At 42.5% G+C, this 18,216-nt stretch overlaps 1 protein-coding gene across 3 annotated transcripts in view; it reads left to right on the top strand.

The window, feature by feature from the left end:
• MKNK1 (MAPK interacting serine/threonine kinase 1) overlaps positions 1-18,216 on the top strand; it is a 193,556-nt gene that overhangs the window by 48,864 nt on the left and 126,476 nt on the right. For all 3 annotated transcript variants that reach the window (XM_030207029.1, XM_030207027.1, XM_030207028.1), the window contains exons 6-7: positions 10,130-10,203; positions 17,423-17,527. In XM_030207029.1, coding sequence (XP_030062889.1) covers positions 10,130-10,203; positions 17,423-17,527 — 179 coding nt within the window. The remainder of the gene's footprint in view (positions 1-10,129; positions 10,204-17,422; positions 17,528-18,216) is intronic.

Raw genomic sequence — 18,216 nt, 5'->3', positions numbered from 1 at the left:
GCCTGTGCCTGAAGTGGGAATCAAGCTCAGTTCCTCAGGCCCAAAGTCCACCACCCTAACCACTAGGCCACTCCTAGTGGTGTATAGAAGTCCCATTGTCTTGTTGCCTACCTTATTTTTCAATTTCTTATATACCGCTTGCAAGCTCAAAAGCTATCAAAGCAGTGTACATTCGGATACAGAGGTATTTTTCCTAAGGCAATGGAGGGTTAAGTGACTTGCCCAAGATAACAACAAAACTTGTATAGCAATTGGTAGGCAAAAGGGTTAATTTGCTATACTATTTAGCTATAACCTACTTGCTAATATCGTTAGGATTGATTTAGTGTTCATTACTGCTGCTGGTAAAATGTCCATAATTTCATCAGTCTGAGTGAAAAAAAGAACCTTTTCTGTCTGAAGGTGAAGTGTAAGTATCCTATCTTAATGGATGTCTCTGTATGGTTAGCTTTTCCAATAAACAGATTACTTGAAAAATACGTGTGTGGTACTTTTGCTGTATCTATAGTGATGGCTTGAAAGTCTTTCGTTGTCAGGTGAGTCCAATCCTAAAAGCACCAGAGCAAGTCGAGTGTCTGCTGTCTGAAAACCAGAAAGCAGGAGTTGCTCTGTGGGTCGAGATCAGTGTCTTTGTCCTGTACCCTCTTGAGCTGATGCAGGCCCTGTTGACCTTGAACTGTCTCCAGTTTGCTGGAGCTGCTGTGAATGAGTTGCTGCCCTTATTGTCATTAAAGCCGACTTGCGGTAACTACAGTGAAACAAGCACAGCAACAATTGATCCCTACTACTACTTAGCATTTCTATAGCGCTGCCAGGGTTACGCAGCGCTGTACAAGTTTAAACATGGGGAAGGACAGTCCCTGCTCAAGAGAGCTTACAATCTAAAGGTAACAAACTATGTAGTCAGTGTAGGTATCATGAGTGGGGAAGGTGGTTAGGCGCCAAAAGCAAGGGAGAAGAGATGGGCTTTGAGTAAGGACTTGAAAATGGGCAAGATTCTGGAATCCTAAAGAATAGCAACGTTCCATGTAGAACCCCAAAGAATAGCAAGATTCTGGAATCCTAAAGAGGGACAAGATTCCATGCAGAATCTCAAAGAGTAGCAACATTCCATGTAGAACCCCAAAGACTACTACTACTACTACTACTTAGCATTTCTATAGCGCTGCCAGGGTTACGCAGCGCTGTACAAGTTTAAACATGGGGAAGGACAGTCCCTGCTCAAGAGAGCTTACAATCTAAAGGTAACAAACTATGTAGTCAGGGTAGGTATCATGAGTGGGGAAGGTGGTTAGGCGCCAAAAGCAAGGGAGAAGAGATGGGCTTTGAGTAAGGACTTGAAAATGGGCAAGATTCTGGAATCCTAAAGAATAGCAACGTTCCATGTAGAACCCCAAAGAATAGCAAGATTCTGGAATCCTAAAGAGTGACAAGATTCCATGCAGAATCTCAAAGAGTAGCAACATTCCATGTAGAACCCCAAAGACTACTACTACTGCTACTTAGCATTTCTATAGCGCTGCCAGGGTTACACAGCGCTGTACAAGTTTAGACAAGGGGAAGGACAGTCCCTGCTCTAGAGAGCTTACAATCTAAAGGTAATAAGCTATGTAGTCAGTGTAGGTATCATGAGTGGGGAAGGTGGTTAGGCGCCAAAAGCAAGGGAGAAGAGATGGGCTTTGAGTAAGGACTTGAAAATGGGCAAGATTCTGGAATCCTAAAGAATAGCAACGTTCCATGTAGAACCCCAAAGAATAGCAAGGTTCTGGAATCCTAAAGAGTGACAAGATTGCATGCAGAATCTCTAATAGTAGCAACATTCCATGTAGAACTCCAAAGAACAGCAAGGTTCTGGAATCCTAAAGAGTGACAAGATTGCATGCAGAATCTCAAAGAGTAGCAACATTCCATGTAGAACCCCAAAGACTACTACTACTACTACTTAGCATTTCTATAGCGCTGCCAGGGTTACGCAGCGCTGTACAAGTTTAGACAAGGGGAAGGACAGTCCCTGCTCAAGAGAGCTTACAATCTAAAGGTAATAAGCTATGTAGTCAGTGTATGTATCGGGAATGGGGAATGTGGGTAGGCGCCAAAAGCAAGAGAGAAGAGATGGGCCTTGAGTAAGGACTTGAAAATGGGCAGGGAGGACGCACGTCGTGATCCCTCTTCTTCCGCCAGTGACGTCTTGGTGTCGTTGGCTAACAATGCAGTCACACTGAACAACCAGAAGCATTGTACTGGGCCACCAAACAACAAAGGACTCAAATACAAATCAACATATGCATCCAGCTTCTCCTACTTAAGCGCACAACTAATGAAACGCACTACCAAAAATAGTAAAAACAACGTACGACCACCTAAAGTTCCGGAAAAAACTAAAAACGAACCTGTTCCTAAAAAGCATACCCCACCGACCCAACGTAACAAGAGTACCAGCTACACAACACCAAGAAGGCAATGGATTCACCTCAACTCTCCCTCTTCCTACCTAATGTTCCCTCAATGTATCTACTCTATATGATCCCCACTCTACCACAATCGCACCTTGTATTTGTGCACACTTTGTATTCAGACCGGAACTGGTGAACGCCACTACGGTACTATGTAAGCCACATTGAGCCTGCAAATAGGTGGGAAAATGTGGGATACAAATAAATTTATCTGCAGCACATGTGTCCCTGACACACAGCAGTGGCTAAGTGCTCAGTATTAGCACTATGGTTGTGCATCATGTGACTTGCCATGCACATCTCGGTGACTGCGCTTGATGCATAGATCTGAAGAGCTGCTGTTGGAGGCCTATTTCTGCCACTGGACATTCATCTAGATCCCACCAAAGGCTTTCCCCTGGATTAAAGTGGGCATCAAATGCCTCTGTCACTTGTCAGATTATTATCAGATCACTGTGCTGTAACGCCCACTCTTAAGATATATCCTAGTGGTTATGGATAAGTACAGAAATTCAATAACTGCACTGATTGGGGGGGGTGGGTGGGAGGTGGAAGATGCCTCAGCTGATGGCTGTAAACTGCCACTTTTATCACTTCACTCACTGACAGTCGTAACTCCAGGCTGATCTATCTATCTGTTGGATCTCTGCTGAAAAATTGACCCATATCATATCCAGAACATTTGAAATAGGCTCCTTGTTCCCATGGTCATTTGCAGGGATTAAATAGTCTCAAATACCTCATTCAAGACCTAAGTTGGACATCCTCTCTTTGACATCCGTGAGACTGGGATGCAATATAGCACCTGCCTATTACTATGTATAATGGGGCTAGTATTTATCCTCTTAACTCGGATGAGATTTGATTATGAAAGGGCTTTTATACAAGAAGGCGACATAATGTCGGTCCTGTTTATAATTGCAGTTTGTCTCCTAGAAAGATAGTGACCCTATAGTCCCTTTTCAGCCAGTGTCTAACCCATTTACTAATTGTCCCTGAGCCTCGTTAATTAAAAAAAAAAATCAAAAGCTATAGTATTTTATGCTTCATAGCTTCCATTTTCTCAGATATTTCAATTGCCTGGTTTTCCTTTGTCTCATTTGCACAATGGGAGCCTTAAGTCCTTGGTGCTGTATGCCCCAGTAAAGGTTTAATTCTGTGATTCTTAGACAGAAAGGTGCTCTGTGACTAGTAGTCATGGGTTCCTTTTTCATTTTCAGCAAACAGCAGACACTGCCAAGGGGATAATGTCACTAGAGCCACACTGGTTAACAAATTTTGTTGACCCAACATGGCCATGTTTCGGCAAGTGCCTACATCAGGGGTCCTAGTATTAAAATATTGTGAAGAGCTTCATAGTTGTAAATTAAATGCAAAAACATTAATTCAAACATAAGCGATACTTTAAGTGATACTTTAAAAGAATAAAAAGGAAAAAGCATACTTTATATGAAGACATACTGAATAAACTAAATCTAATATAATAAAACGCACCGTGAACGTTCTAATGAGGACAACGTTCTATGAAGCCATCTGACGTCACTCCCAGGCTGAGGCTGAAGGGTTCGTGGATTCGTGGTGTGAAGCCTCCCTTCAAGCCAGCCAGCCGTCTCTGCCCCGCCCTCGCGACAAAACAAACAAATCCGGAAGCGAAACGTCAGGGAAGGAGGCGGCGCTCCCGACGTCTAGCCTTCCCTTCGCTGTGTTCCGCCTTCAAAATAAGGCGGAACACAGCGAAGGGAAAGCTAGACGTCGGGAGCGCCGCCTCCTTCCCTGACGCTTCGCTGCCGGAAACGCCACGGAGGTAAATTGAAAAAGAAGAAAAACAAAACGATGCATGGATGCGAAGGGGGGGGGGGAGAGAAGAGGGCGGGCCAGGCTGGGACATGGGATAGAGAGGAGCATGGATGGAAGGGAGAGAGGGGACTTGCTGGAAAAGGATGAATGGAGGCGACAGGGGATAGAGGAGCATGGATGGGTATGGATTGCGAGGGCAGGGCTCAGGGAGAGAGGGGAATTGCTGGAAATGGATGAATGGAGGGGGCAGGGGACAGAGGAGCATGGGTGGCCATGGATTGGGAGGGCAGGACTCAGGGAGAGAGGGAAATTGCTGGCTAGGGATGAATAGAGGGGACAGATGGGCATGGATGGATATGGATTGCAGGGCAGGCCTCAGGGAGAGAGGGCAATTGCTGGATAGGGATGAATGGAGGGGCCAGGTGACAGAGAAATATGGATGGCCATGGATTGGGAGGGCAGGGCTCAGGGAGAGAGGGGAATTGCTGGAAAGGGATGAATGGAGGGGGGCAGGGGACAGAGGAGCATGGATGGGCATTGATTGGGAGGGCAGGGCTCAGGGAGAGAGGGGAATTGCTGGAAAAGGATGAATGGAGGGGCCAGGGGACAGATGGCCATGGATTGGGAGGGCACGGCTCACACTCTCTCTCTGATATACAATGTCTTTCTGACTCTCACTCTCACACACTCTGTCTCACACTGTATCACATTCACTCTCTATGTGCCACACAGTCACTCACACACTCGCTTGGTCTCATACACTCACTCAAACAGAGAATCTGTGTCTCACACACACTCTCTCTCTCGCCCACACACACACTCTCTCTCACACTGTGTCTCACATACACACTTGCACACACTCTCATTCTCACACACACACTCTCTCACAAACACACTCACACCCAGACTCACTCTCTCTCTCACACACTCACACTTTCACTCTGACTCTCAAACAGTCACTCTCACATACACTCTCCCAAACATACACACTCCGAGGAAAACCTTGCTAGCGCCCGTTTCATTTGTGTCAGAAACGGGCCTTTTTTACTAGTAGCTACATAATCTCTTTAAAGTTCTCTAAGTATTGTGATTCTTAAAACCTGCAAACTCCCAAACTAGTGGTTCAAAGCAGGATACAAACTAATAAATGAAAGCTGACTAAAATAAAAGGTAGAATTTCGGAAAAGTTTTCAAATGGTTACGAAAGCTCAAATATGTTGCTGACATTTTAAGAGAAACAGGTAAAGAACACAACTGCTTGATTTAAGGAAGTTCTATTGGCAAAACTAACAAAGGAAAATAGAGAAGACAGGTCATTCCTGATGTAAAGTAAAACTGAAGCAGATGGAAAAGCAAATCTTACTAAATAGTCAGGACTACAGCCATCCCGATATTTTATAGACCAGACAGTCTAGCTTAAAACATAATCTGGCCTTTACTGGAAGCCAATGCAGTTGAACCAGGCAAGGAGTTGCTTGACTATCTTTTGATTTTTAGTTTAAAAAAAAAAAAATCTGTCTGCGGTATTCTGCAGAACATGTAAATGGGGACAGCAAGGTAGACAATGCAAAACAATACAAACTATTGCAGTAGTCCAAATTTTCATTTATTCAGATCTGTTTGATCAATTACTTTTAAGGAAAGGTTGCAGGGTCTTTTTGCATCCAAAAAAACCAAAACTGGGAAGGATGGTAGTAAAGGAACAAACTTCATTTTTTAAATTTAGGAAACAAAGGTGAAGCAGACCTCAGCCCAGCTCTTAAACTTAGCGTCCCTTCTTTAACACCTTGACTCTGCCACCTCAAGTCTTGTACGCTGCTGGCTCTGACAGTAAGATGTTGGGTTTTGTGTGTCCTTTAAGACTGTGTGGAGATAGAGCTGGCTGTGCTTGTAGCTTAAGACCAAAAGCTGCAAATAGTTATTCTTGATAAACTTAAATTTTGTGCTTACTACTTCTGGCACTAACTACTGAGACCTTGGGGAAATATGTTTAGAGAAATGGGCTGTTTAGCCTTTGCAAGGATATAGTTGCATTCTAGGGACTTAAAGCTGTTTCTGTTTGTTCAATTACAATGTGCTTTGCAGTACAGTAGATCATCCAGTACTGGGAGAGGGAATGGCACATGGAGGTGAAATCTCAAATTTTTACTGTAAGCTTATTCTGATGTGAGGGGGAGATTAGTTTGGAAGAGTGAATGCAAATAAAATGTATTTATTGCATTTGTATCCCACATTTTCCCACCTATTTGCAGGCTCAATGCGGCTTACATAATGCCGTAATGGCGATTGCCATTTCCGGATTGAGAAATACAAAATGGTATTGTATTAAAGTTCATTAGTGACGGAGTAAATTAAGCAATCAAGTATCGAGAGTTCGATTTTGTCCAGTTCTGGAATGAGTTTCATTTTCTGGGCTAAGCAGTATAAAATGTTTTGTACATTTTTGGGATCTTGCCAGGTATTTGTGACCTGGATTGGTCACTGTTGGAAACAGGATGCTGGGCTTGATGGACCTTTGGTCTTTCTCGGTATGGCAATACTTATGTACTTATGTAGTTTAATCTTCCACAGAACTGATTGGCCCTGTTTTGTTTTGTTTTTTTTTTGTTACATTTGTACCCCGTGCTTTCCCCACTCATGGCAGGCTCAATGCGGCGGGCAGTGGAGGGTTAAGTGACTTGCCCAGAGTCACAAGGAGCTGCCTGTGCCGCGAATCGAACTCGGTTCCTCAGTTCCCCAGGACCAAAGTCCACCACCCTAACCACTAGGCCACTCCTCCACCCCCACATTGTTACCTAGCTGCCTCAACTTATTTTTACGAAATATCTAAGTTCTGTTGCTGTCACGTGGTCTTTCACATCCTACCCAGTAGTTCATTAGGTTTTTTTTTTTTCTGAATTTTTTAAGCAGCTCAGTGTAAGACACTTTTTTTTGGCTTTAGCTTGTGGCCAGGTTGTTACCATAGTTACTTGATTTCACTATTTCCAGATGAAATTAAATTTTATTAGGATTTATTTACCACCTTTTTTGAAGGAATTCACTCAAGGCAGTGTATAGCAAGAATAAGTCAAATATAAGCAATAGACAATTAGCAGTAAAAATATAAATATTACAATATAAAGTATGGCATAGTATGCTACATTAGTGTCAGCAATATGTAGTAAAACATTTTAATATAGGATGTAAGCAAAGATGTTACATATTGATAAAATAGGGACTAATTTAAAGAAACTTGTATATGAGGTCATAATGGTGCTTGAAAATTCTTAGCTACAGTAAGCACGTCTTCCTAGAATGTTCAGCCGAGACTAGGAACTTCACAAAGGGTTCCCGGTGCAACAGGACCATATTCATAGATGCCCACTCATGGTGCCTACAGTGCTTGGTAGCTGGCCATGAGTACCTCCTTGTATTATCTGCTCAGATGTTGGAGGAATTCCTGATATAGAAACGCGGAGGAAAGCTTTTCTTGATGTTGATACATCAGTCTCTATGGGTCCAGAAGCTGCATTAGATGCTGGATGTCAACATCAAGCTTCAGCATTGGGAGCGTTAATTGTCTGATTCCCACCTGAAGAAGAGGAAGGATTAGATCTCCAAGTGGAGGGAACACAGTGCAGGCCATCCAATGGAGGCTGAGGTTTCAACATTTTGCTTCTTACCAAAGCACAGCTCTGAGGTTATTAGTGTCCCCAAAGCACCCTCAACATGAGAACCAGTTGTCCTCCATGCAATCAGAAGGTGTGATTAACCTCCACAGATCAGAGTCCCTGGTTCCAATATTCGGGATGATGTGGCTACTCTTACTATGATGCTCCCATACCTTTGTCAATGGTAGCCTTCAATGAATGGATGAAGCGCTGCTTCACTTGATGTTATGCTGCAGCTTCATCCATGTTGAGAAGGATGATCCAGCTGATACTCAATATATCCTGACTGAAAGACATCTTGACACCAATGCCTTAAGATGTACCTCAGAACCCATATTTGGTGGGCAAAGATAATGTCCTGGCAGCCAAACTGAATTGAGTCCTTTGGCCCCACTAGTAGATAGTGGACAGAAATTGTCTACAGGATCTCATGGAAGCAGTGTTCCCCTTTGATATTTCCAACGCTGTTAAACAAAGTTTCTCATTTTTTCCCCAGACTAGGGTCTTGTAGCAGATTAGCTCAGGATGCCTTCCTCCTGCATTGGGGCAAGGTTCTTCTGTACATCTATCCTCCTTTACCCCCACAGCAAAGACTATTCTGAAGCTCAAAAGCAAGATTTAAGGAACCATGATTTGTAGCTCTTATTGGCCAAGACAGCTATGGTTCCCACTTCTGTCTCTTTCCATCAGAAGTTCTATAAGGCTGGAGTGCTTTCCAGCAATGATCATGCAAGAATTGGGCACATTGATCCCAGCATAGTTTTCAGCTCTTGCACTTGGATGTTGAGGTTGATATTGTCTTCCCTAGAGTTGCACAGACACTATTTGCCGGGAAGGATTTTACTAAGTGCGGGTGAGGTTGTCAGATGTGTAAGTGAGGCTGTAGATCCCTTCACATGGTCTATACAAACTGCTTGAATACCTTCTACATTGATCAAAAGCAGATCTCAAGACCAACTCAATAAGGATCACCTTAGTGCATTTGGAGTTTATCTTATAGAATAAAAACACATCTGGATGTACAGCCTTTAGTTCATTTTATACAGGGCTTGCTACTTACCTTCTGCAGTGTCAAGTTTTCAGGATTTCCCCAATGAATATGCAGGATATTATTTGCATACACTGCCTCCATTGTATGCAATTTTAAAAAAAGTTTTATGAATCTCAAGTCAAGAATACAGCGCGCATCACATCAAACAGAACTTCAATATCCCCATCTACAAAAGCATCAATGAAAGATATTCCACCCCCTCCATTGTATTCAATTCGCATGTATATTCATTGGAGAACCTGACTGGGTTATGGCCCTCTGCTTTAGCTAGTAATAGACGGAGGTCCTGTACGACAGCAGCTGGCGGGAATGGTAAACATGCAGGGTAAGATAGCCCAAATGCTTCTAGAGGAGTTGCTGGGGGACCGTTTCCTGCACTGGACTTTGTCACTGAGGTCATCTACGAGGATTCAATTCCTCCTGTCCTTGAACACTTTCTATGGCACTACTAGTGCTGTACACTAAACGTGTAAGACAAGTCCCTGCTCAATAGAGCTTACTATCTAATCAAGACAGACAAAACTGGTAGGTGATTAGGGAATTATGATGGGAACGATAACAGACATGGATACTGAACAGGTGACATAAAGGAATCCTGTTCAGAAGGAATGGATCCTAAGGAGCTTAGCCGAGATTTGGTGGCAGAGCCGGAGGCGGGGATAGTGCTGGGCAGACTTATACGGTCTGTGCCAGAGCCGGTGGTGGGAGGCGGGGACAGTGCTGGGCAGAGTTACACGGTCTGTGCCCTGAAAAGGACAGGTACAAATCATGGTAAGATATACACAAAAAGTAGCACATAGGAGTTTATCTTCTTGGGCAGACTGGATGGACCGTGCAGGTCTTTTTCTGCCGTCATTTAGTATGTTACTATGACAAGGAATTAGGAGTTAAAAGCAGGCTTTTAGCCTAGATTTGAATACAGCCAGAGATGGAGTTTGATGTACCGACTCAGGAAGTCTGTTCCAGGCATACGGTGCAGCAAGACAAAAGGAGCTGTAGCCTAGTGGTTAGAGCAGTTGCCTCCGAGCCAAAGGTAAGTAGCATCCATGTTTTCCATGTGTAAAATTTGCTTTACATGCAGAAAATACTTGATAAAATTACCACAAATGTGTACTTACAAGCATGTAGACTAGTTTTTGTCCCTTTTTTTAAAATTTTGCCTTTTCTTTTTTCTCAAGGAACATTCTGGAATTGATAGAATTTTTCGAAGATGACAGAAGGTTTTATCTCGTCTTTGAGAAATTGCGAGGAGGTACAGTATAGCCAATGAGCAAATCTGATGGCCTATAAGACACTTGTATATCTGGAAACAAAGTTGGGAAGATGGATGGAAATAGGACGCTATTACTTGTGAATAGTTTTTCAGTACTGACTGATTGGGACATATGCACTTAACATCTTGAAGGAGAATTGGGCTTAATAGCAGGGCTATAATCTTCCCACATGGAATGTGTATATGAGACAAGGGAGGCTTTGCACCTTTTTTTTTTTTTTTTTTTAATAAACTTGTGATGGTGTGGGCCATCTTGCTTAGCAGTTGCATTAAGTCCGATGCTGTTCTTACCAAGTCAGGGTCTAGGGAGCAAGTCTGCAGCACCTATGTGAAAGATACATCTTCGGCATTTAAAGGTAGGTGGATGGACGCAGAATAGGGCTCCCCTCTTAAACCACTGGGCTGTGTAGTTGTATGTCGGCTGTAATATCTCCTGCTACCCCTCTGCTTCGTTGAAGACTGATCAGTTGGTGAGGCATCAAAAACATTACAAATTCAATTCTAAATCATTTGCATTGGGTTTCCTTGATCTTGTACTGAAAACACTGGAAAACTGGGCCCCGTTGAATAAGATTGAAAGTCACCAGTTGAAATACTACTACTACTTAACATTTCTAAAGTGCTACTAGGGTTACACAGCGCTGTACAATTTAACATGGAAGGACAGTCCCTGCTCAAAGAGCTTACAATCTAAAGGACACGTGAACAGTCAGTCTGATTGGGGCAGTCTGGATTTCCTGAAAGAATTAGGTGCCGAACGCAGCATTGAAGAGGTGGGCTTTAAGCAAAGACTTGAAGATGGGCAGGGAGGGGGGTACCAAGCCAGCTATAAAAAAAAAAGCTTGGGAAATTTTATTCTCAGTAATGTTTTGAAACATTCCTGAGCCCTTACGCCAAGCCCCCTCCCTGCCCGTCTTCAAGTCTTTGCTTAAAGCCCACCTGTTCAATGCTGCGTTTGGCACCTAACCCTTATCGTTCAGTGAATCCAGACTGCCCCAATTTGACTGCCCCTATCGGACCGACCGTTCACTTGTCTATTAGATTGTAAGCTGTTCGAGCAGGAACTGTCTCTCTCTCTGTTAAATTGTACAGCGCTGCGTAACCCTAGTAGCGCTCTAGAAATGTTAAGTAGTAGTATTACATATAGCAGTGATTTAACCAGAGCTGAGATTGTGATGTCATAATGCCTCATTCCACCAATGCCTAAGAGCCAGCCTAATCAGTGATGTCACAATGGCTTGATTGTCCTATATTTGTCTCACTCTTGTCTATTGTAAGCTCTTTGAGCAGGGACTGTCTCTCTTTGTTAAATTGTACAGCGCTGCGTAACCCTAGTAGCGCTCTAGAAATGTTAAGTAGTAAGTAGAAATGTGGGGTACCAAGCCAGCTATAAAAAAGCTAAGTTTTTTTTTTTTTTTTTTTTAAAGCTATGCTGTAGCTTGGGAAATTTTATTCTCAGTAATGTTTTGAAACATCAGTTACAACATGATTAGTCCTTTTTGTAAATTTGTGGGGGAAGTGTACCCTATGAAAGAGACAAGATCACAGGCACAAAAATCTAATATAGATAAGTGTTCTGATAGACCTTGGCAGGGACCTTGGTTTCTGAGGGTACACTCCTATTTTGCCAATAAATTTGATAAGTAGAAAGGAAAAAGACATTGCTGATACTTGTCTTTTATATGACCCTTTTGAGTTTCTGTTCGGCTGTTTTCCAGTGTTTTCAGTATTAGGTTACCCAAGTGGATATACAGCCCATACTGCACATTATAGTATTGTCGTTTCCTTGATCTTCCCAGACTTGCAGTTTCCCTCGCTTTTGTACGGTTGAAGCAGCCTACTCATAGGATTTCAGAGAGCCTTGAGCATTTTACTTCTTGTCATAATGCTTCTGTTTGACAGAGAAAACAAAATGTTACTCGACTTGTACCTTGAGACCCTTCGTAGCTAGTTAAATTGAGTTTTCCACTGTGTTTTTTGGTAATGCTGGCTAGAAGCTTGAAAAGCAATTCCTTTTCAAAAGATGTCTGCCGTTTTTAAGACCAGGAAACTAAGCAGAAGGAGCTATCAATGTTACAATTTATTAATGATTTATTTACGAGTATCTATAGATAAGAGGCGTGCAGGACAGAAACTCATTTTTATTTTCCTGTCTCGTTATGGAATTTCATTCAGTCTTTTTCATATTGGAGCACTGTTTTAATAGTGCAGACTTAATGGCGGACCCAAAATTTTTGTTTTTTTCCTGTCTTTTCAGTTTGAACTGTTTCAGGTTAAAAATGGAATGAAACATGGGAAATGTCATTTTGAGTGATTGCACATCCCTAATCTCTCTTATATCCTTGTCTTCAAGCCAAGAATGACTTAAGACTCCACAAACATGACTTTTCAGTAGCAGGCCCTAGATGGGGATGAGGTTGCCAGCACCACCCCTGCTCATACCATAGCAATGGAGGGTTGGCTGGCTTGTCCAGTACCACAAGGAGCTGCTGAGGGATTTAAATCTGGGACCTCTGGTTCCTATCCTGCTGCTGTTAACATCAAGCTACTTGTCTGGCCCATTCTAATAGATTGTGTAGAAAATCACTGTTCACTAATGCATGGATGTGGTGTGTACTCAAGAGGATAAGCAGGATGGCATGTCCTTGCAGATGTTAAGTTTGCATGTGAGGAAAGCCCTCCCCAAGCATTTCTACAGCTAAAGCTATTAGTCCGCTTGCATCTGCCGCTTGTGCTCTACACTAGCACCCTCCTTCCACCGAATAGGTCCCAACTGCCTCTGGGCAAGTCTCCCGCTCTCAGGTTATCCCCAGTGATTTCTAGGTTACTGGAGGCCACACTCCCAGTGGTCCCACAGTTCCCAGAAAGCACTCGCAGACCCAACACACAAGCCACCAGGTTTCTTAGTCCAGACAAGCAGAGGCAATAAACTAAAAATGTTTGTCATGAAAAAATTAGAACATTTAGTTATCTGTTACTGTTTGCACCTTTTCTACTCAAATATAGATCAATTGTAACACTAAACTATATCTAAATAGTACCTGGGGAGATTAGGGCATATAGCTGCTCACAAGTTATCAAATAACTTTTCACAGGGCCTCTGCAAAGAGATCCTTCTCTCTTTTCTCCATGGCTAAGACTGGAGAAAAAGCCAGTACATCCTAGCTAATTGAGCTCCAGGCCAATCAGAGCCCAGAACAACAAGTTTTAAAAGTAACTGGCCACATCACTGCAGGTTACCTCATATCTTTGTTAACTAAAGAAGGAACAGTCTGTGCTCTGTAACAGTTTTAAACCTAAATATGTACCACCTATTGACCAAACTAGAGTACACGTCAAGAAATAATAGTTTTACAGGCTTAAAAACCCATTACACGTTCATAGTTTTTTTTTTTTTTTTAATGTTGTATCTTCACACAGGGCTGCCTAAGCTTTTTGTAAAGTATTTTGCCTTAAGTCATGACCTTTGCATTGGCCATATTGGCAGAAAACATGAATGCACAGCTTCCTTTCACATGATGTTTTCTCTCTCTTTGAAAAATCTCAATTCCCATTTTCCCTCTGCTTGCCCAACTAATCACACGTTAATACATAAACATGTCTGTTTCCTTACTGACAGGAAGGGAATGGGGGTTGCAATCTTTTTTTTTTTTTTTTGTCTGTGCACAACTTCTTCTAAAATTCACCCTGCAGCTTGTTCTAGTTTGCAAGGGTCAAAAACACTACACGAGTATTTTGGAGTATTACAGGTAGCCTCATACATCACTTAGAGGGTCGCACTGCGTTAAGGTGCCTGATTTCCGACTCTCCTGATTAGAATGCACGAGGAGGAGGATTTTCTTTATAGCAGGTCCGATAGAATGAGTTCCCAGGTTCCCTCAGAATCTAGAAGAATTTGGGACTGTTTAAAAAACTGTTAAAATAGCATTTTTTTTGATGCAGCCTAGGATCTGACTTTAGTGTTGTAAGGACACAGCATAGTAATCTGATTTGTATTTTTTTTTTTTATTGTATGTTTGTGATTGTGCTTTTTATTCTGTGTGTTTGTGCTCCGCTCTGGATAAATTAGTCACCTTATTTTCTAATTCCTTTTACTCAAACCCATCTATATGTTCCATCTTTGCTTGTACCCTGCTACTACTACTACTATTTAGCATTTCTATAGCGCTACAAGGCATACACAGCGCTGCACAAACATAGAAGAAAGACAGTCCCTGCTCAAAGAGCTTACAATCTAATAGACAAGAAATAAAGTAAGCAAATCAAATCAATTAATGTGAACGGGAAGGAAGAGAGGAGGGTAGGTGGAGGCGAGTGGTTACAAGTGGTTACGAGTCAAAAGCAATGTTAAAGAGGTGGGCTTTCAGTCTAGATTTAAAGGTGGCCAAGGATGGGGCAAGACGTAGGGGCTCAGGAAGTTTATTCCAGGCGTAGGGTGCAGCGAGACAGAAGGCGCGAAGTCTGGAGTTGGCAGTAGTGGAGAAGGGAACAGATAAGAAGGATTTATCCATGGAGCGGAGTGCACGGGAAGGGGTGTAGGGAAGGACGAGTGTGGAGAGATACTGGGGAGCAGCAGAGTGAATACATTTATAGGTTAGTAGAAGAAGTTTGAACAGGATGCGAAAACGGATTGGGAGCCAGTGAAGCGACTTGAGGAGAGGGGTAGTATGAGTAAAGCGACCCTGGCAGCAGAGTTTTGAACCGACTGGAGAGGGGAGAGGTATTGTGTTGGCATTGTAAGTAGTATGCCTTACTTCGTATTTTGTTTTTTTCCTGCTGTAATTGTCTATTGCTCATGTTTGATTTATTCTTACTGTAAACCACCTTGAGTGAATTCTTTCAAAAGGCAGTAAATAAATCCAAATAAATAAAATATTGAAGTTTAGACTCCAACTTCTTCCCTTTTCGGCCCATTTTCTTAACTTCCATTGTGTCCTCCAAATATCAAAACCGAATAGGGCTAATTTCCACTCATTGGTGGTGTCTTTTGTATTTTTCTCCTTTCTTCTGTTGAAGGCAGACAGTAGCTGCCGAGACCATTACGTATGACTTGATATTTGTTGTCGGTTACTTGAAGCAGGTGTTCTTTGGACAGCAGGATACAAGCCCTCACATAACCTGCTAGGAGTTGTTTCCCAATAGTTGTCTTCTACAAAGATTGAGGATGTCCCACACAACAACATCTCAAAATGGAAGTTGCACACATGTATGGGAGGGCCTTTCAAAGGCCGCTAGAAAGGATTTCCTACATATGTTCCAGATGTTGCCTATCCTGCTGTCCACAGAACACCTGCTACAGGTAAGTTAATGTGGGTTTCTGTGAAACCAGATGTCTCTCCTTTGGTTTCCAAATTACTACTTAAGCTAATTTGTTAACTTGGTTACTGACAAATGGCATGCTTTTTTTTTTTTGCTCGGTTTTCCTAAGTTGGGTCTTTCATTGTGTAGAAAGCATATTTGCATCTGTTCTTATTCTGGTGCTTTTGGAAGCTCACTTGAGGCTTTAATCCCCAAAACCAAGTTGTCATTTTGGTTGAGTTTCTTTTGGTAATATAATCGAAAAACTCCTGGCAGCCTTTTTTAATTTGCATCACACTTAGCTGGTGCACACATGAACTGATGCTCTTACTGTGCTAGTCTAGGTATCGGGATGTTCACCATGGTTTTTGTACAATCTTGAACTAGTGTCAAATGTGCCAGTTTTGCTGGTTAACATATTCGACCCTATATTTTGCTGTGACAGTTGTGCTTTTTTTTCTCATATTTGCTGCCTTCCTGGTGGTTAGGTCAGGTAATGTTTGCACTTTATACCCACAGAGTCGTATAATCACAATGTATCCATATACTTCTGGTAAAAATATCCAAAGTAACTCAACAGAACCAGAGACTAGTCGCCTGTAATAAATGTAAATGTTCAAGATCCTCTTATTTAAAGAGCACCTTCAGATATTCCCACTAAATTTAATACACAGAATGTTCTGTGGCTTAGTGGTGTAGCACCTCATTCATCGGGTTGCTCTAATGCTTTTATTTTATTAAATTGAAAATATCCACTAAAAGTGCTATCAGACTGGTATAATCTATTGTCAAAATTAAAAAAAAAATTTTTTTTTTTTATATATATATATATACACCCAACCAGTCATACATGCATAATCGTTGCCTTTCACGTGTAACTTGTATCTCACTCTGTATATACTAATATTTTATTTTATTTTTATTTTTGTTACATTTGTACCCCGTGCTTTCCCCACTCATGGCAGGCTCAATGCGGCGGGCAATGGAGGGTTAAGTGACTTGCCCAGAGTCACAAGGAGCTGCCTGTGCCTGAAGTGGGAATCGAACTCGGTTCCTCAGTTCCCCAGGACCAAAGTCCACCACCCTAACCACTAGGCCACTCCTCCACTGTTGCTACTATTTGAGATTCTACATGGAATGTTGCTATTCCACTAACAACATTCCATGTAGAAGTCGGCCCTTGCAGATCACCAGTGTGGCCGCGCAGGCTTCTGCTTCTGTGAGTCTGACGTCCTGCACGTACGTCAGACTCACAGAAACAGAAGCCTGCGCAGCCTTCTACATGGAATGTTGCTAGTGGAATAGCAACATTCCATGTAGAATCTCCAATAGTAGCAACATTCCATGTAGAATCTCCAATGGTATCTATTTTTGTTACATTTGTACCCCGCGCTTTCCCACTCATGGCAGGCTCAATGCGGCTTACATGGGGCAATGGAGGGTTAAGTGACTTGCCCAGAGTCACAAGGAGCTGCCTGTGCCTGAAGTGGGAATCCAACTCAGTTCCTCAGTTCCCCAGGACCAAAGTCCACCACCCTAACCACTAGGCCACTCCTCCACTCGTAGGCAGTTACTATCAAAACATAAAGGATCACTTATCTGAAGCATGCGTGTAAAGCTTCTTGTTCTGACTGCATGAATGCTGCATAAGTTGTTCCATATGATTGAAAAATCACATACACTCCGAAGGCGAAGGTGCTCTTTAAATAAGAGGATCTTGAACATTTACATTTATTACAGGTGACTAGTCTCTGGTTCTGTTGAGTTATTTTGCACTTTATACCCTGCATGCTGGGATCAGACAGATTAGACACTATCTAGCTACTTACACCATCAGTAGTAACACTGAGAAGCTGCATTTTGATAGTTGCCAGCTAGATCTCCCTTTCTTTTGCCATAGGTTCCATCCTGGCTCATATACAAAGGAGGAAACACTTCAATGAAAAAGAGGCCAGCAAAGTGGTTAAGGACATTGCTTCTGCTTTGGATTTTCTTCATACAAAAGGTATTTTTGCAGGAACTAAACGGTCGAAGATTTCTTTTTCAGCCTTAATGTAGTTTGAAGTGAGTATTCTGTGTTTCAGGGTGATAAAGATGAGAGTCTGTACACTTATACATCTAACACCGTGCAAGATGCTGGCCCTGTTGGTGGGAGGTGGTGGAGATGAAAACGGTAACGGAGTTCAAACATGCGTGGGATATGCATAGAGGAATCCTGTGCAGAAGGAATGGATCCTCAGAAGCTTAGCTGAAATTGGGTGGCGGAGCAGTTGGGGGGAAGAGGGGGGTGGTGGTTGGGAGGCGAGGATAGGGGAGGGCAGACTTATACGGTCTGTACCAGAGCCGGTGATGGGAGGCGGGACTGGTGGTTGGGAGGCGGGAAATACTGCTGGGCAGACTTATATGGTCTGTGCCCTGAAAAGGACAGGTACAAATTCAAGGTAAGGTATACACATATGAGTTTGTCTTGGGCAGACTGGATGGACCATGCAGGTCTTTTTCTGCCGTCATCTACTATGTTACTATGATATCTGGTGTAATTGGCATATGCACCTTTCGTCTTAAAGGTTGTAGATGTCTGGTAATAGGAGCTCATTTTCCTGGGAGATTTGTGATCCCATAAATGTTGTTGGCCTAATTTTTCTCTCTCTCTCATGCTAAGAGATCAGCTTTAATTTTAGAGTAACCAGTCCC

Source organism: Microcaecilia unicolor, chromosome 6 (genome assembly GCF_901765095.1).
Source record: "Microcaecilia unicolor chromosome 6, aMicUni1.1, whole genome shotgun sequence".
Classification (NCBI taxonomy): domain Eukaryota; kingdom Metazoa; phylum Chordata; class Amphibia; order Gymnophiona; family Siphonopidae; genus Microcaecilia; species Microcaecilia unicolor.
This window is presented reverse-complemented; position numbering and strand designations above follow the sequence as displayed.